Raw genomic sequence first — 20398 nt, 5'->3', positions numbered from 1 at the left:
CCCTTGAAAAGCTTACAGCTTTTGCTTACAGCATTCCTGTATGCCTGGGAAGTTTTTGTCCTTTCTTCTACTTATATGCAAGCTTTGGCACTGGAGCTCCATTCTGAACTCCCTACTTCACCAAACCAGTCTCCCAACACATCTACTAATTTCCCTGAATGTATAATTGGAGGACAGTGCTTGGAGGACAGTGTTCTTAAAGTCCTGATAGCTCTCTTCAGTAATTCCACCCTTCAGAGCTGCCTCCCAAGATCCAACCCAGTTAGCCAAGTAGAAATGTGCTGTCCTGAAGTCCAAGACCAGAAAAGTTATTTCCCCTCCTCACTCCCCTCCAGATCTCAGTCACTGCTACTACAGACAATGCTGCCATTGATTATCACTTCTCTACAGGTCCTTCCTATTTTATTAACAGCAAATCCAAGAGATGCCAACCTGTTCTTCCTAAAGGACATACAATCAGCAATGGCAGAACACTAGCCACACAGACTATTCCACCACAATTCAGTTATTCCAGTCATAATTCCAATATTATTTTCTATAGCTCACTTCCACTCGTAGATCTCTATACCCACAACTTGCATGGCAAAATAAAGTTTACTTAGCTGATTTTGATGGGCTAACATGTGTGAAACTTAATTACTCTGTTAAGAACCCAGCATGCAAGCTCCTCAGAACTCTGAATTTGTAGATATGTTCCAAGTTCAAGAAATGGAAACATCTGCTTTCTTGCATAAAATCTTTTAACTTTTGAAGTCTTAAAATTAATTCCACCTGGTGTGAACTTTTTCTCTCCCGCCTCAGTCTGCAGAAGTTGCAGATGATCTTGGATGTCCAGAAATTTTTAAGCACAACAGGTAAAATATAAAACAATAACAGTAAAGAAAGTAATTACTTTTTAAGCTCCTGTTTATCTTAGCATTTCCACTCAATTCTCATTCAGCAATCTTTAAGAGAACTTACACACTAGACCAGAACTCAAACAGCAGAAATGAAGTGCAGCTTTTGAAATGAGAACATGTTGTGGAATTACCCATTTCTGTAAGCTCTTCATTTAGTTCCTGGAGCCAAAAGATGTCCATGTCATCTAAGTCATAGCGACACACAGATTCTGCTAGTTCCAAAATGTTGATGTAACCTGGTTCTGTGGGTTCTTGGCTGGAACAGTGGATGTATTTCCTGGGTCGTGTATACAGTACTTCTTTTACTTTTTCAGCTACAACCCTGTGAGTGAAAAGAAAAAAAAGAAATATTTACAGCTTTTTAAGACCCATCCTTGAAAGACATAAAATATTTGCTGTAAGTGTAAAGAAAGCTGGGGCTTCACAGCCAGTAAGTATAGTCAGCCTAGGGAGACAGGATTCTGTAAATGTAATTTTTTTCAGCCAAAATGTTCCAATTCCATTACTACATATACAGAACCCTTTTTTCAAAGCCTATCCATATGATTTCTATAACAAATGCTACTAGTACGATAAAGCAACTGTTTCTGAAACCCAAAGAAACTATTATGCACAAAAGCAATACAATCTTTGTCCTATATTCTTTCTAAATGACATAAGGAAATCTTGCCAACCAATCTCATGAAAATACCATGTTTTCCATGAAAGTTTTTATTCTACTGTAGTGTCTCTGTGTGTGTGTGTGTGTGTGTGTGTGTGAAAAGCCCTTGCTCTCTATTTGGGATACTCAGTCTACCCTTATTTTGTAAATAACACCTTATCCACATTACAAATACATTATTTTTGTTATGCAAGAAACATTCTGATGCCAAGCAAAAATGTAAAGAGGAAAAGTCATCCAAGAAGCAAGGGAGAAAAAGATTTGTGTTCCTAACCTTTCAAGTATTTTTGGAGATAAAACTCAGTGTTTGATTGGTTTGATTTTGGAATGGAAAGAATAATCTGAAGTAGATAAAGTTCAGTCTTTCTCTGAATTCAATGCAAAAAGCCCTACACGTGGAAGGAAGCCAGAGAGTTACAGAATGGAACAGTGCCATGCATGAGCAGCTCTACATGCTTTCTGGAGCCGACCCTCCACAGGATAAGGAAAAGATTAAAACTCTGGAAAATAAGACAGCAAAGAAGGAGGAGGAGGCAGTTGTCAAGCTGTATCCCACATAATTGTGACTGGACAATGTGGATTATCAATGTTAGCACAAACAATATAGTTCTGCCATTCTTCATCCCCCTTCACCCTGCTCATTTTTTCTTCTAATTCCCTTGTGAGCCTTTATTTTCCCTGGTCCAGACAAATCTATAGCAATTTTTTCTTCTAATATAATACTGCTGGTATGAGCTGCAATATAGTTATTTTAATAACTTGGTACTGACAATAGCCTCAGTGGAAATTAAATTATGCTGGTTCAGCACTTTCACCAGACAATTCATTAATCTTTGTCTTGAAGACCACACTGGCATTAACCTTTCTGTGTTGAAACATGCTTTGTTTCCACCAGGAAGGGTTGCAGGACTACAGTGCTATGTTTCCCTAGTCTAAACAGCATGTGAGAGAACAGAAGATTCTTTATCTATCTCCAGAATCTGAGATCACTGAATTTCTATAATGTTAAGCAGCCAACTGTGGTGAGAGAAGGTAGAAAGGGTTAAAACATTGAGAATAACCAAAACTGGATTACATAAACAAATGAGTAATTTTACCAGGTATCAGTGATTACCGCACGCCTAGTGTAGGGATTATATCCCTATATCATCATGCTGTGTAGGGAAACCTTTCAAGTAAAATGCATAAGATATGGGTTTATTTTTAATTTATTCAACTCCCCATACTCAAATAAAAAACAGCTTTTAATCCATAGCACCATGTGACTGAGGAAAAAATATCTTTTTACATTCACAATGTACATACTGTAACAGCATGCAGACAGAATGAGATCTGGACCGAAGTGCCACAGAAATGTTTTCCAAATAGGCACTTGTGTGGTTCAAGAATATGTCTGAAGGCTGCTACATTGAAGATTTAAACATACCAACAGAGAAAAGCTGACTGCACTTAGACAACTTGGTTTTGAGCAACCATCTTCTTTGAGTTGCCATTTTGTGCACATAATCCACATCTGATCACCAATACCTGAGAGAAGGCTGTGGAATAGTTTCTGGACTGGCTGGAACCTGAACCCCTTTCTCCCATTCCTGTTTCCACGTGTCCGCAAAGACGTAATACTCATCAGGGTTGACATGGTGAGAATCTGGGAGTTTCATGGCACTAATGAGATCCTTGCGGAACACCTGCAGGGAACACAGAGTGCAAAGATGCGTTTGAGAAAGAGCATTGTATTAAAGAATGTGGCAGGTATTTTTCTTATCTACACTGAAACAATGCATATACATTGATAATTGTTTAAAAAATATCAGTACAAACATACCAATTTGAAACTACCTAGATTATTAAATTTTAGTGTATCAGGTACAGTATGATGAGAAGTTTACACTAATTCAAAACCATGCTACTGCCCAAAGGCTAACCAGAAGGAAGAAGGTTACAGGTAACCAGAGAGAGGAGAAAGGAAGCCTGCCTCCGATTCAAGACTCCTCACCGTATTTTCAATCAGCTTATTGCCAGTCTGTAGGCTGTACCCTAACATAGACACAAGGTAGGATATCCTTTTTTTCACTCAGCTCAGCTACTTTAAACTGTCATATTCATCATGGGCTACAAACAGTTGCCATGGCAAAACTGATGGATAGGCACTTGCTCATTTATTAAAACCACTTGAAGTTTTATTGGGTGGGATCTCTGAGATCAAAGGCGAACAGCTGCTTTTGCTGGAACACAAGACCCATGTTGCTCTGTGTCTAAGCAGTGATGGACAAAATCCAGCCTCAGCATCTTTTAGGAAACCTATAAAATGAAGCAAATCATAGCAGCAGATCTCCAGCTGTAACACTTGGCTCCAAAGAGTTAAGTTGTTACAAGCATGCAAACATGATTATCAGTCATCTCAGAGCTTTCTTAATATCCGTCAACTACAGGTGCGTACAGTTTAAATAAAGGGCATATGTATCCTCTCTGGGTTTTTTCCCCCACTGCTACATTGCACCAGCTTAATGTTCACTAAAGGAAAACAGGGACTGTGACTTGGTTTAAGGGTGACATTGCAACTAATTAACTGTATTATTGTAATGAGAAATCAAATCCCCAGAGGGCAATAAAATGAAATGGAAAATATCCTTGCAGTAAGTTGTGACAGGTTGAACTCTCTTCCTACTAATTCAGTTTTATAACAAGAGAAGCAATAAACTATCATAGAGCCCAGTATCTTCATGTACCCTTTTCAATTTGACAGTACCAGACCTGTTATGCCTACTGCAGAAATTCTCAGCTGTTCTTGGAAACCATCAAGTAAACATTATTAAAAAAGTCTCTGTGCTAAAAAGATACTGAAATAGCTGCTGGTGACCTGGAACATCAGCATTACTTCATTATCTTCTACAGCTACATCTCATATGGGCAGCCAGGAGACCAAGCTGACTGAGGGTACTCAAACCTATGGACTCAAGGGTCTTGTATTTGCTACTAGTGTGTTATCTGCTGTGGTTCAGAACAGACTGTTCACTGCTGTCTTCTGTATAAAACTCCTCAGGTACCTAACAGGCCTATAATAAAATCTGAATGTCAAGAGTAAAAACATTGAGACTGCAAGCATCCATTCTTTTTTAAGCACTACATGTACACAAAAATAAAATGTGAAATGATTTATGCCACTTAAAAGGCATTTTAGTTTTCTGCGTAACAGGTACAGAGACGGGATTATGAGAAGCACTAATGGGGCACAATTCCAAAGAACACCAGAAGGAAAAGGTATGATACAGGAGAAGTGCAATGACTGCTTTAATTACTAGAAAATATATTTCTCAAATCTTATCTGAGGTAAGTGCTTTACAAACTACCTTTTAAGCCACTGACAGAATATAAAAGTGAAGTACTTCATATCAAACCCACTATTTCTTAATCACTAGATGAAAAGTGCTATTAAAGACATCAGTATTCTAACTACATAGCTTAGCAGCAAATCTTATGATTATCCATTACGGATGCAAACTGTATCTCTATTTTTAGAGCACAAACTCACTGGAGCATGAACTTCTTCTGGGTTTCTTTTGACTGTTCTAAGTACTGACCACACCATCACCACACCACACCATTAAGTTCTCTGCTTAAGACTTCAACAATTTACAGTACAGGTACCACTGAAGGTCAAAGATTTAATCAATAAAAAGATTAACTATTGAAACCTTAAGGGACTCCAAAACTCAGCTAAGACTTCCTAAGAATTGCCTGTTCATACTCATGATTAACAGTGCTATTGAGGATTTCCTGCAGACACTTGGAATCATTACAATCTTTAGCTCCAGTCATTCTTCATTTCTTCACGTGTGGCAAAGCAGGGTCTTCCAGCAGTAAAACACTCTCAGAGGGCATCGTATGAGAATACTCAGTCTGTATTTCCTTTGTTGTGGAAGTAAACCAAAACACTCAGGGGACCCAGAGAATGTTTTCTGACAAATCAAGTAAACTCTACTTCAGCAGTTAGCCTCAAGGCTATTGAACTAAGCCATCTACACAAAGAGCAGCACACATGCCTTCAGGATTTAGATAGCCAGCTTCTTCTCACGGCTGTTTCTTTTCCAACATTTATTTGAAAAACAATGTTGCTCCTTTACACAGAACAACAGCTAGTCTTCTCCACAGCAAACACTCTCCCGTCTTGCCAAGAACCACCTGCACATCCAGTTAGCCCATGAAATGCAGTGGTCATCTTTCAATCACCCAAAGTAGTTCTACTTCTGACTTCATATAAAGCACAACCCCTCAACTTTATTTTAACATCAACTGTAATATCATACATATTGAAAATACCTGAAAAATGAGCATGCCAAGGCTAGGCTTATAAGGTATTCCCATCCAGAAACATCACTCCTCACTATCAGACTCAGCTGATCCCAAGTGTCCTTAGCACACAAGAGAACAAGGCCTTGCAGAGCTGAGCTATAACCAAGTGCAGCTCCCAGAGCCTGCTGCATACACACAGAAGTGGGAAACTCCCCACCACTCAGAGCTCCCACTACACACAGTAGTTACTGTGTGACAGTGGGATTTTTTAAAAAGTAATTTCTAACAAGGAGGGCATGGAAGTACAAAAAAGTTTTAGCCTTATCATGCAAGACTGCTTGGTCTGAACTTAAAATTTCATTTTGCTGCCAGGAATTTTTTACTTCAACCACAAACAGTGCAGCACTTTGACTAAGTTACATCAATGAAATGTTTCTGCTTATGTCATCGTCTCATAATCTAATTGTTAACCTTTCATTAAGAACTTCTATTACATATTTCATGCTTTAGAACTGGGGCTTAAATCTAGAATGAAAGACCACCTTCTTTAATCATGTTGTGTTTTTACACCCAGCTTGAAATGCAACACTACTCAACCACTCGCTCAACCCCTCCCCTGTCTTCCCCTGCTGCAAACCCAGTGAAATGGGGAGGAAAATCAAAGTAAAACTTGTATGTTGCGATAAGAACAGTTTAATAATTGAATATAAAGTCAAATACACTAATAATGGTAAATAATAGTAACAATCACGATAATTAAAAGGCAAAAAGCCAAACAAGTGATGCACAATACATTGCTCACCTCCCACTGACCAGTGCCAGATTCTGCTCCCCAAACCCAGACAAGCTCCCCTTCTGGGTAACTCCCCCAGTTTATGTAACAATTCTGTGGTGTGGAATACCCCTTTGGTCAGTTGGGTCAGCTGTCCCAGTTATGCTCCCTCCCAGTCTTTTTGGTTTTGTGGTCTGTTTATTTTTTATTGTGTACCTCCTCGCTGACAGAGCATGAGACATGTACAAAAAAAAGTCCTTGACTTGGGATAAACACAAATTACCAAATAACCCAAGTATCAGTGTGTTATCACCACCATACTAATTCCAAATCCAAAACACAGCACTGCGACAGCTATTGAGAAGTAATTAGCTCTACCCTTGCTGAAACCAGGACATGTCAATATTAAGTGCTTTTCTCTGCAGTAGAGGTCTGCCTGCTTTTGCTGAGGAAATGAGAACCTCCTAGTCAGCTGCTGCCATCTATAAAGCCTTTAAAAGCTAAATTCTACAAAAAGTCTTGAGAAGTATGGATGCTCTGCTCCCTGAAAGCACTAATAAACCAAGCAACAATCATATCAAAGATATACTTCATGTATTATATTTGTTTTTCAGACTTCTGAGTCCTATTTGGAAATTATGTTAGAAGAGTATGTCTGAGGATAATTAACTTCTTAGAATTTATTTGAAAATGCTTCAGTGAAAGTCATCCATGATTTGAACCCAAACTCCTTCTGTAAGCACTCTATGGAAATGCAGTATATGATCTTCCTCACTGGACCCTGCTGTGCTTACTCTAAATAAATCAGGCTCTGAAACAAAGAATACCATTTTGCATAAAGTATCCCTATCCATTAAAGATATCAGGAAAAATACAAGTAATGCTACAGAGAACTACAGTAATTTTACTAGCACTGAGAACAGAGAATGGTCTTGACAAAAAAATGGCCTTCTACAAATCCCATCTTTGATGAACAATTCAAACATCAGATCTGCACAGGCATCATGTCAGGCACCTTCTGTTCATGACCACAGCAAACTTCAAACCACATAAAGAAAAAAATGAGTGAAATAGCTTTTCCAATACCCCTCTGCAAGCTACTGCTGAAGCTGATTGATGCCACTGTTCATTCACCATGTCTTGCCCAAATGCATGTGTGAGGAAAAGTAAATGGATTGTGGCATCTCTTAAAAACGAAGTGAAAGCCAACACTTCTTGTGACACTCTCCATGCTTTCAGGTACTTTGATCAACTGCTTGCAAACTCCCAACACAGGTATCACTTGTCACAGGCATCTAGGTCATGATTGGGAACCACACCTCCAAGGCTTAAGAAAATTATGGGTTAACTGCTCTTGTTACAATCAAAGCCCACTATGTGCTGGATTGCACATAATTGTTTCAGTCAGGAGGCTTCCCCTGCACCCAGCAGAACTCAGCAACAGGCTTTTCAGTTCACACCCATCACTTAGGGAGTCAGAAGACCCACTGTTCAGAAACACAGACCTATGATTTTTTAAGAAGCCAGAGGAAACTACTATGTCCTGTCTTCCCTGCAAAAGTATATTAAATCTTTCACAGCAAACAGCATGGAATGAGGGCCAGCATCCTCTCTAACCACATAACAGCTAGCATTTCCCTAGATTTTTAGTGTCCCTCTCAACCCACATCAGAGGCCAAGTTTGGAATGCCACTGTCAAACACTTGAATTTATGTGAAATGTAAATTGCACAAGAGTTTTTCCATCATGTTGAGGGTCAAATCATCTTTCTTTATTATTCTCCTTTGAAAGGATGTAGTAACTTTCATTCCATAAGCACCCCCAAGCACTAAGGCATACTCTACTATTCTCAAGTACAGGCCCTCAGCAAACACTCACAACACAGCAGGTTTGCACCTAAAATCACGTCATAAATAAAAAATCAAAATTTAAATTCAAATACAACCTATTACAAGTGTCACATAGCCACATAGTATCTGAGCATAGCTTATTTTTGTATAGATATTTGACAGTATGTGCAAAAAACTGCGCATTTACAGGGGATGAAGTTCCAAGAACAGAATTTGGTGAGCTTATCCTGGAAAGGTAGAAAATTTTTTGTTAATACACTGCAACCTGGGTGTGAAGTTTCTGAACAAAGAAACTTACCTTATAGAGAAGTATAGGAACTTAAGGCAGGTTTGCTTTGGTTGGTTGAGGGATTTTTGGCAGTAAAGCAAATAAAAGGCGATATAAATTTCAAATGGAAATGAAACTACAGTTCCAGGCACATATACCAACTGGACTGAGAAACTTAAAATGTTAAAAATGCTGTGATAGACAGGAATATGTGTAGAATTAAATCTGTAGTTCTCAAATATCTACACAATTTGACAAGCAAGGCAGTAAATTCTAATGTTAAAACCCCTTACTCCCTAAAACTATTTTAATGAATTATCCAGGACTCAAGCAAATTAAATACTGTACTTTTCATCTAAGTAGCCATGAATCTTCCTAGCCTCCTTTTACAAGCAAGTATAGGAAAAGCCAGGAAATTGGATACTAAATCAATGCTACCTAACATCATGTCTCTGACAGTATCTCATGAGCCAGAAGAATGTGCAAGAACATGTCAAGTTTCCTTCTGGCTGCTAATCAGACATAAGCTTTGGATTTTGGGGTTAATCCTAACAATCAATTTTTAATGTGGTATTAATTTATACAGATATTTTAAAAAATCTGTCCTTGCTATCATCTGTCCAATTCCTTTTTAATCTTGTTTAATTCTCAGGCTCAACAACATCCTGTAGCAGATGAGCTCCCCAGCCTAATTGCATGAAAAGGATATCCTTTTAATTGCTACAGATTTTCTAACTTTTGGGCCCATTTTTCAATGCTCACAGCTGCCTTTTCTCTCCAGTTCTTCCATCACAAGAACAGACAGAACCGAAGCACTCTAGCTCTGCTGTTTCCAACCCATTCATACTTTACTGTTATGCCTGCTCATTCACTTCAAAGGTAAAATAGCTCAGCCTTTTCACAAGCAAGCTCTTCTACACCTTTCTGCATTTGGGTCACCTCTTCCTAAAGAGTTCAAATAGCCCAAGACAGTAACTCAAAGGGAAAAAAAAAAACAACATAGAAGTAACTGATGAGTTTGCACCTCCAACCTTACATATATTTTTTCAATCAACTAACCTAAGCAGGCTAAAAAGTAGCTCATGGGTAACGCATGTTTGCCAGAGGTCTTGAGAGGTCTGTACACCTTATCCCATATAATTCAGGATTTTCTAAGGTAAGCATGCACATAAAAGTGGCAGTCTCTTATTACACATGGTACATGCAAAGCAATCCAATTTAACCATGTTGTCCATTCATTCACAGAGCAAAATCAAGTGCTTTCAAACTGCAGAGTCCATTTGCTGCCAAGAGTCTAGTCTTACAGGGTGCTTCTCAGGATCAAGACCAACAATTTATGTGTCACTAAAATGCCACTAAAAAGAGTTTCATGTAGCCAAGTACTGAATGCAGACCATTTACTTTGGAAGACAAGCTGCATTTCACATGAGAATACAGCTGTCACAATCAGCAATGAGGGATTAAAAACTACTCTTGCTGTGAGATTCAAAACCTTACTTGCAAAGAGAGGTAAAATATTGTCATGTTATATGGAAAGGGTATTTTAAAAAAAGCACAGTTTCTTTGCAGTTTCAAGAGGGAGACGGGATTGAAAAAAAGATACACATAAATTTGAGTCTCAAAGATCTCTTTTTTGTGATCCCACAAGCATAAGGGAAAAGACATGGTCAGTCATTCAGGACAGTCCAGCTAATGAGTTTTCCCTGCAAAAATGATTCCCACTACCTTGCCATCATTTTCTGCCACAGCTTTCATGGAGACAGGAAACTGCCAAGGTTTCACGCGAGCCAGACATCCAAATACCTCCTACCCTGCTGCTCCACACAGCCTATTGCAGAGGGCTGTGAGTCCCTCCTGTCTATGTTTAACACCACAAATCATATGAGGTCAACATCATCATAAAAGTCTCCAAACCAGCTATGACTTTGTATTATTGGCGTGTCTCTAACCTCAACACAGCTAATTTATTCACAGTAAAATGCTAAAGCTAATTGGGTAACAGAATTTTTAAGTTACCATTTCAGTAGTTTGTGATGATTGTAATCCAGAAGGGAAGCAGCAAGAAAGCGACATAGTCTTGCTTTTTGACATTACCTACTGAAGCACCATAGTCTGAAAAAGCGTCATTACAAGCTTCCCTTGTTCTCACCTTCTTCTCCAAGAAGACTGGAGTAAGTTGAAACCAGGTCCAATCCCATAACATCCCTTCTGGATTGATACAGGCTATGGAAATGGGCTTTGACATTTGCACTGTAACACGACACCTCTTGACCTGGCAGTAACACCAGATGACCCCAAACCCACCTGGATTGTAAAGCACCTACCTAGAAGGCAATTCAAGCAGAGCAGTCCTCAGATGCAGCCACTCATCACTTTTTACAGGCAATTTCAGAGGACACTGACATATTTAGGTAAGTCCTGAACTGGCACATGCATTCACTACTTGTTTGCTGGAGTACCAAACCCAAGTTTTATTTGGAGAGAACTCAGGTACTAAGGTTGGGTTGGTGATGGTAGAAGAAGCAGAAGAAAGCGTATGCATTCACATGCAATTTATTTAAAAAACCAAGGCTTACTGGCATGAAATAAAAATTAATGCATGAAGACCATGAACAAAAATATTCCCTAACAGCTATTTATAGCTTTGACCTTCTAGATTTTCTGCATCACTAACTCAAGAAACAGCCTGCTGCCTGGCAAGCAGAGGTGAATGAAAGGAGAGCAATGACAACTTGTTACAAAAAGGCCTTGCTAAAGAGATGCTGTCAGCCTGAAAACCTAAATTGCTATCTAATAGATATTAGACAACTATTAGTACAAAAAGCTTGTGAGATTACAATATGATTTTTGGAAGAGTGTGCAGCGGCGTCCCTTTTCAGTATTTGCTTTGCACCCCTGTCACCACTTGATGCATAAATAATCAATTTCAATGCTCTGCTGACAAAAGGATTTAATATAATACACTTCCCAGCATACGTTTTTCAAGGGGGTGGAGGAAACGCTTGCTTTTAGTGGAACAAAAGCAGAAACTTTTAACCAAAAGTCTTGTGTTCAAGAGATATAGTACTACTGTCACCTTCCATTCCTTTTCCAGGAGAATTTAGTTTTTTTTCAGGGATCTTTTAAATATTGTACTCAGGACATTCTTTCTAAAGAGGATATATTCTGAAGTTTGGGATTTACTTTTTTTTTTTCTTCTTCTTTTCTCCCTCCCAGATGGAGAATCCTAAATCAAATATGACAAAGAGATTCCAGCATTACTCAAAGGATTACAGTATGAAATAGACTTGTTAAATTTCAAGTGTATATTCCAGATTTTGTTCCTCAAAGTTTCATATCTTCAAGCATTAAAGGAATCAAGATTTTGCCTCAGAACTGGTAAAAGGCAGCAAAAATTATCTCAAAAGGAGGAACTGAAAACACTGCTCATTTTAACTCCCAGAAGTTATGTAAACAAATCACTTGTATGCTACATAGATGGACCACATCTTCATAATTATTGTTTTAATATACATATGCACATAGAGAAAGAATGGAGCAAACCTAAAGAAGGCTGTAATAGGGCAATCTCTAAGATAAAGAGATACAAGAAGAAAATTGAATGGCTGGACAGAAAGAAGGGATTGGTAAGGGACTAGCACTGAGATGTATCCGAAACATCAACAAGCCTGGCAATACATGTGCTTCAGCTCCCATTTGCACAGCTTAACTGATAACAAAGCTACTGCCTAGGCACACATGAACAAAACTTACAAGACCTCAGTAGCCACAAACTGTTTTCAGATTTAAACTCTTACAGAACCATAATCCTAACAACATCTTAAAGGCAAAAAGCTTAGTGGGTTTTTCTTAACCTTCTTGGTGGCTGCAAATAAAACACTACATAGCTAGTTCTAGCCAATTTTATTTTTTAGAACTTTTTTTTTGCATTTTCTTTTAGAAAGAAGTGAGTTTTCTTGAACTGACTTGCAGTAAGAATTAATCTTCCAAAGAAATGACACATTCTGTATCATTTACCCTGTTCTTACTACACCAAACCCACCCAGTTAGCAGCATTTAGAAAAGAAGTATGAGGCACACTTGCTGAATAGCTTAAGCTATAGTAGCATAATCTACATATTTCACACAGCTTTGCACAGCAGTAACCACTCAGGTAAAAAGCTGCTGGTATAGTAAACAACTTCTGGGACATAACTTCAGATTCTGTAGAAATTAAGTGGGGTCTGTCAGTCTTTTTTCAGCAGTCATACTAAAACTCTGAAGGACTCATTCCAAGGCAATGTGATAATAAGTAAGGGGAATTAGCTACAAGAAATATTTCTCCAAGTCAGTATCTGACTTCAGCCCTTAAGAAAGCAAGCATAAAATCTGGAGAAGGCAGCCAACAAATCTTCCACTAAGAGGGGCTACCAATGGAATGGTTGACAGGACAGCTTTGGGCACTGGATTGTGCATAAATATCAATTTATTAAATGGGTCAGTACAGGTCCAGTGACAGTGGTGATAAGTGTTGAGGTTCTAAGAGATGGAGCTACAAAAAAAGCTACATTGATAGTAAAAAAGCCAAGAATAACAAAGTAGCAGTGCAACCACTGCATATACATATCCTACCCACTTAAGTCCCACTGTTTTCATCCTAAAGCAAAAAGACAGTATCCTTCCTAAACACACACATATGAACAACTTTCCTGCGCTATGCTCTCAAATCCTAAAACCATACCAGCTTTTGCCCATTTCAAAATGATATTAAAATTCCAGGGAAAGAAGGAACTGCATGTTACTATCTGCAAATGCCGTAAGTCATTTTGGTCCATCAAACAGCAGAGTTCCTGTAATACTCACACGGTGAGGAAGATGTGGGTTCACAGAGAACTTGACAGGTGACAAAAGGACTCACCAGCACTAGATTCATAGCTCACTTCTTCAAGGCTTAGAAGCATGAAAACTGTATGAAAGAAATCTAGCAGTGAACAACCCAGTTCTTACCTCAGCAGGCTTCTTTTGTTCATTTGCTGGTGTTTTTGACTTGCTCCTGTATTTAGAACAAGAAGAAAAGGAAGTGGAAGGACCTGTTAAAAAAAAAAGAAATAAAAAAGGATCATTATAGCTCAGTTCAATTCATTTTATTTTTCCAGTAAAACACAAGGCACTCCAATCTCTTGAATTATAATTTTTGACAAGATGTGGGCAAAAAAAACCTGTTAGGCAGTCTGTAGGCTTAATTTCAGCTCCTCCTGTTCCACTCATTCTTTATAAAACCACAGCACACCAAGTTTATGGGTACATTCTGCTCTGCCCAATACAAGCATGAGTAAACAGAAACAAGCAGACAGACTGCTTTCCTTCATTTAGTTCCCTTCTAACAAAGTGGAAGAAAGTAAAACAGAGTTTGAAAATGCTCAAAAAAAAAACAAAACAACAACCCAAAGAACAAAGCAATGACACTAAAATGTGCTAACCATAGATACAAAAAACCTATATTGTGATATCTTAGATGTTTCTGGCAAAATGTTATTTCATCAGAGGATACATCGATGACTTGCAGCGAAAATCACAATGAATCATTGTTATCTATAGAGCAATTGGATAGGCACAGGTTTAAAAGAAAAAACAAGACCCTGCCACACAGGGTTGTTCTGTTTTGGGTTTCTTGCAGATAAAACGGGAAGATATTTAGGTGGATGTCCGCCAAGGAAGACTTAAAATGTAACTTTACTAAATTGTTGAACAGACCAAAGTGGATTAGATCAAGAATCAGTATGAGATAATGGAACAATCAGTATACTGACTATAATTCTAACACATTAATGTTCAAGTAACTTGCCACCCCCAACTGTTTTAATGTTGAAGCTCTGCATACCATGATACAACAGGATTCTTTTTAATATAATAATCACAGAATAGAACCCTGGGCAGTAAAATTTCTCTTGAATTACAAATTTCTTCTTGCCAACTATGAATAAGAAAGATATACAAGTTTCTCTTGAAATTCTAAGTGTACTCAAAACTCCCCTTATAAGATCCTTTGCCTTATTTTCCTCCTGTAACATGATTCAGAACACCAAAGACCACAAATGCAAAAAGAAATCAATCAAGAAGTATGTTTTTTTTAAATTTTAAGAGGTGAAACGGTTTGCCCTCAAACCACAGAAGGAAACCACAAGGGGGTGATAGACCAAATAAAAACTAGCAGGTATTACTTACTCTCATTGTCTGAACTGTCACTGGTGCTTAGATGCCTGTGGCGTTTCATCCTGACGCATCCTAAAGAGAGAAAAAAAAAAAGTTGATGGCAACCGTTCTACCAGAAAATCACCAGCTGCTGGCTGACGCCAAGTTCCTCACACTAAAGGCAAAGCTCCTCTGAAGAGGTCTCAGGCATTGAAATAATCCCAGTTAAGTCACTATGTTTTATTTCTGTAAGCAACTATTAGATCACAGTACTATTTGTGAAACTGAGCACCCTCAAAACCAGCATGCCTCTGCTGGGCAGAGCTTGCTTTTAATTTTGCAGAAAGAAGTGCAACCCGCCAGCTGATTCCCGGCAGGGCATGAGCGGTGCACTGCTCGACTCAATGTCCCATCTGTTCAGCTGGAGGAAGAGTTGCCATGGTGGCAGTAGCTAGCTGAGAGACGGGTGGAGGCCAGGAAATAAGGTGGATGCACAGTAAGGCAAGGATTTAGAAATATAACACACCTTAAAAAAACCTAAACAAAGAAACAAATTTAAAAAAGTAGAAAGCAAACTTAAGGCATCCATGCAAAGCAAAAGGAAGATTTTAAATAGCAACAATCATAGAAAGCAGTACTGATGCAATTTAAGTCATCTGATCACCATTTATTTCATAAGCAATGTGGTTTTCCGAAGTTTGAGAAGGGATCAAGAGTACCACTGAGAAATGCTTCAGTGGCACTGCACCAGCTGCATTAAAAAAAGGTACTGAGCTTTTCAAAATTGATTTTTGAACATGTAATGCTACAGAGAGAGGGGTAGAAGAACTTTCTTCACCTCTCCTTAATAAAAGAAAAATCAAAACGGTTATTAGCTATATCCTCTAAACAAGTGCCAAGAAAAATCCATATACATTCTTATTAGTCCTGCCACTCTATAACAGTCAATGTTACGTTTGTTAGTTAAGGCTCAATAACAGTTCACAATTAATAGTGGTAAATAAACCCTATGTTTGTAATGGATTGAATGGGAAAATCAATAGAGAAAACAAGTAAAAACTAATTCTGTAGATATATACAAGAACTGTATTTTTTTGCTTGTTTTTAAGCAGAAGATAGGCCCAAGTAGGTTACAGATAGCTGAACCTGAAATGTCTGCAGTAATCTAAGTGCCAGCTTGGCTACACCTGAAATGTAAGCAGCTTCATTGCTTAAACATAACCACATGCCATTAAAAAAAGCAACACAGCTGAATATCCCATTTGATAAGCACTCCACATTAGTTACTGTACAATGGGTCTTGAGATTATCCAAATACCACGGGATAAACAAGATCACCAGATAAGAGAAGCCTGCCCAAAGGCTTTGAAGAGATTGAAATTGAATTGTTTGCAGCACAAGTGTTTAATTTAGTGGAAAATTTCAGCAGTCTTTGTATTTAAGAGAGTGAGTTTACTGAATCTAAATGCAGTGATCACTCAAAGTTTAAATCAATCCCTTCAACCTGTTATAAAAAAAGATATTGTCCATTCCTGAAAGCAGACAAAGGAAGCGATGCTTCCAGTTTTCAAGAAAGCAGATACAGGACTTGTAAGTCAGGTTTTTAACCTGGGGGAAGACAGAAAGACACAGGACAAAGGTCATTTGCATCACCACTTAAGCAACATAAAAAATTCCATTAAATAACAAATAATTTCCCATTAAGTCACCTTCTCACAGCTCATACAACATAGGGGAGACAACGCAGCCATGCTATATGTGCAGGCCAGTGTCCAAGAAAAGAGTGATATCAAAAATTAAATACCCAAAACACTACAGGACTTTCCTTCCAGTGAGAAATAGAAGGTAGCTTGTACAGAGGAAGAAACTTCCACGAAGCTCTTGAACAAAAGTTATTTGACATGTAGAAGGCACTTGGGTGAGAAGGACTTGCCTTTTTAGATGTTTTGGGGGCACCAGGCTTGAAGTTTGCTGCAGGGTACTGCAGGCACGTCTAGAAGACTACTTTCATATTGCCAACATGCGAAATTGAAAGGCATGGATTTTAATCAAGAGCAAATAAAGTTGTACTGCCTGTTTGAGAGCTTGCACTCCAGGCCAAACCCAGCCCCTTGGAGTATGCAAATCCTCCTAAAAAAATGCAGGCTCTGCCCATGACAACTTACCTGCTGGAAGGTTTCATCTCCAAACAACCTAGCTTAAAAAAAGACCATCAGGTATGTTATAGGACCATGGAAGACAACAAGAAGGGTCAAGGTGAGCTGTATTCCCCACTTCAATTTCTTAGCAAGTACTTCTATTTCTTAGCAAGAAATAGAAATGCTTGCTACTTGGGTTTTATGTTCAGATGAAATTTTGAGCAATTGTTAAAAGGCACTGAAAGCTTACACCAGGTGATCACCATCTCTTAGAGTATATGTGTGTATATATATATATACATACATATATATTGTTCCATATAAACATGCAGCAATAAAACTTTTTCACTCTGTCCTAAGGACAGCTTTCTGCAGAGCATAACATGAGCATTCAATTGGAGTAAGATCAAACATGAGGTTGAGAGAGACAACTACAGGACAGAACACCCAGGAAGCCTGGAGTTCTGCCTGGGCAACTGAGAAACAAGAGCAGAGATGCCTATACTTCAAAGTCAGCCTATATAGAAATGGCAAGTGTAACAAAAACTTTAGCCCAGAAAGCACACCTCTGCCAACAACTCCATGAGAGTAGAAAAACAAACAAACAAACACACACACTAAACAAAAGTAACAAGCTGTTATTTGAGAACTCCTTTTGTAGCAGCTCAAGCAAGAGATTTACACCTCCATGATAGCAGACAGAAAGAGAACAAGTAGTCACTGAGGGCAAAAATCCCTAAATAGTAATAGTACCATATTCCTGCCTGATTTTTTCAGCAATATTAACCACATCAACAGTGTATAAAAATCCACAGAGTTACAGTAAGTTACAGGTGTGCTGTGTTTGGTAAGTCAGGTTATTTAAGTGCTAACAGACTACAAGTTCACCCTATGTCTCCACACAACGCAGGAGGACCCAGAGCCTCCGCACCATTCAGCAGAGACAACCTCTACACTGGACTTCACTTTTCTTTTTAACAGAGAACTCCTTTCCTGTACCCTTGTGTACACTGGGACTGCCATACAACTTCCATCTTACTTCCACCACAAAGCATGAGGTCTCATCAGAAAGGCTCCCTGATAATGATGCTTCCATTCCCTAGACACTAGGGAGGTATCCCAAAGTAACATTCATTCAGTGGGAAAGCTCCTGCCTCACTTCACCTGCCTGTGAAAAACAGAGAAGAATCAGCAGCTTCTCAATTCAGAAAAACAGGGGATATCCCCTTCTCCCTGCACCCCCCCAGGAAAATTGATAACCTTTCTCACCTTCAGTCCAAAATCCCCATAGCAGACTGGCATCCTTCTGTTTGTCAGGCATCTTGAAAATGGGCATGCTGAACTTCTTGACTGAATAGACTTAAGTTCTAACATTTACACTTTCTAGCAGTTCCAATGTACTAGCTAAGGGAGTGTAAAGCAACTCAACACTGAAACGTTATTGCAGAGCAAAAGAAACGTGGCTCCATCCCGCTACCCCCGCCCCCCAAATGCCTGGAGAAAATCCTTGGTTCTCAGGCACTAGACCACAATTCTCACTACCTCAGAAAGTAAGTAGGGGTGCTTTGGCTATGGACTTGAAGAGTACACAGGCATTATAGGCAAGCACAGATTACTTCAAAAATTATCATTAAAAATACAAATATAATATACTTAGTGTGTTTTTACCTTTTTTTTTTTTTTATCCACAGAGGGACTAACATCTTATTAATCACTTGTATGACAACATATACAAATCCTAAAGATGCCCACCCTTCAGGGATCTTCTAACTGGAAAACAGAAGCAGCAGTAAGAAATCATCGTGTCACAAGGAAAAAGATGTTTAACTCTCCAAGCAATTACTGCAATGAAATATTTGCTGGCATAATTTTTAATATGGATCACTACAGTTATTCCTAAACTTGAACTATATTCTGCACCTGTTGCACATCTGACTTGCCAAGCCACGGCTGCACATTTATGCCAAATCTGCTTGAAGCAGTTTAAGTCATGAACTGCAACTTTAAAAAAGAAAAGCCAGCCTCACTGCTTGCTGTCACCTTAACAACTGAACACAGGTCAAGATGCCCTGAACCTTTTTGTGTGTTTAAGCAGAAAACAACCCTAGGAAAACCTCAGCCACAGACAGCAACGTTGCATTGCCAGCTTTCCCTGGCTTCCAGAAGGCTGCTGTACATATTGGGAATTTTGCCCTGGAGACAGAACCGATGCTTGTATCCAACACATCACTGCACTTTCAAGGAAAGCCAGGAAAAAGCCACCCTGCACTCACCAGGGTGAAATTAAAACATGGATCCCGAGCTAAGAGGAGTCAATACCTCAGCCAGCACGTGCAAGAATCTTAGGACAGTAACACTTGTATTTCCAAAAATCTAAGAGATACATTTTGAAATTAACGATTTCTAAGTTATGTTTGCTCCTTTTTGCCAATTCACAAACAATGCATATATTACTAAGACACATATTGCATGTGTACAATTGTGTGTGTAATAACACACACATTACTAAAGCGAACAAAAAGCAGCTACTTGCCTCTACCACCATCCTCTCCTGGCCCTGAGGAAAATCAATGTTGCACTGACTTATGGCACTTCCCACTTTTGAAAAGCTAGTTACCATGGATTACTCAAAAAAAATCACTCCAGCAGCTCATGTAAGTAGCTGACAGGTAACAAAATTTCAGAGCCTTATCCAAAAGAAAAAACCCATTTCAAATACCCACAGAAACAAGAAAAACAAATAATTTTTTTCATTTTCAATTTACATCAGAGTAAACAACTAAATTTACCAAATAAACTATTACATTTAGCCTCTTTTTCTAATGCATTCCTCTGAATAGTTCATCAGTAACAGCAGACACAAGGATGAGATATCACAGAGTCTGAATTTGTGCAGTATATTAGGCAAGACATCAGTGACAAGTGCACAAAATGAATCCTTAAAGCCAGCTAAGATTTCTGAGCAAAACAGTATCTCCAAGGAATAGCAGTGCTTCCTGGCTTCAGTTTGTTGCAGACAAAGGTTAAACACATCCATACACTACTCAGTACCTGTTAGGACCTACAGAGATGGAAAACACAGAACCAGAAAACTCAAGAAACTGTTAAGCAAATATATCCTAGACCTGTGAGATTTTACTTCTTCACATCTTAAAATAGCACGACAAAAATGGAATTGGCCACAACACTATGGAAATTTTCAAGTGGGACAAAAAGTAACCTACTTTACTTTATTAAAAAGAAAAACAGCATCTATGTATGAAAACCAAATGATAGACTACATGCAAATTTCAGATTAAAATTCTGTACTTATATTTTTACAATATGGCTTGTCTAAAAAAAAAAGAAA

General features: G+C 38.6%; 1 protein-coding gene across 1 annotated transcript in view; it reads right to left on the bottom strand.

The window, feature by feature from the left end:
- JADE3 (jade family PHD finger 3) overlaps nt 1-20398 on the bottom strand; it is a 50274-nt gene that overhangs the window by 17554 nt on the left and 12322 nt on the right. Inside the window, exons 3-6 of the mRNA XM_015640698.3 lie at nt 14945-15004; nt 13727-13809; nt 3088-3245; nt 1031-1221 (exon numbers count right to left, since the gene is read on the bottom strand). Of these exons, the coding sequence (XP_015496184.1) occupies nt 1031-1221; nt 3088-3245; nt 13727-13809; nt 14945-14993 (481 nt within the window). The 5' untranslated portion in view covers nt 14994-15004. The remainder of the gene's footprint in view (nt 1-1030; nt 1222-3087; nt 3246-13726; nt 13810-14944; nt 15005-20398) is intronic.

Source organism: Parus major, chromosome 1 (genome assembly GCF_001522545.3).
Source record: "Parus major isolate Abel chromosome 1, Parus_major1.1, whole genome shotgun sequence".
Classification (NCBI taxonomy): domain Eukaryota; kingdom Metazoa; phylum Chordata; class Aves; order Passeriformes; family Paridae; genus Parus; species Parus major.
This window is presented reverse-complemented; position numbering and strand designations above follow the sequence as displayed.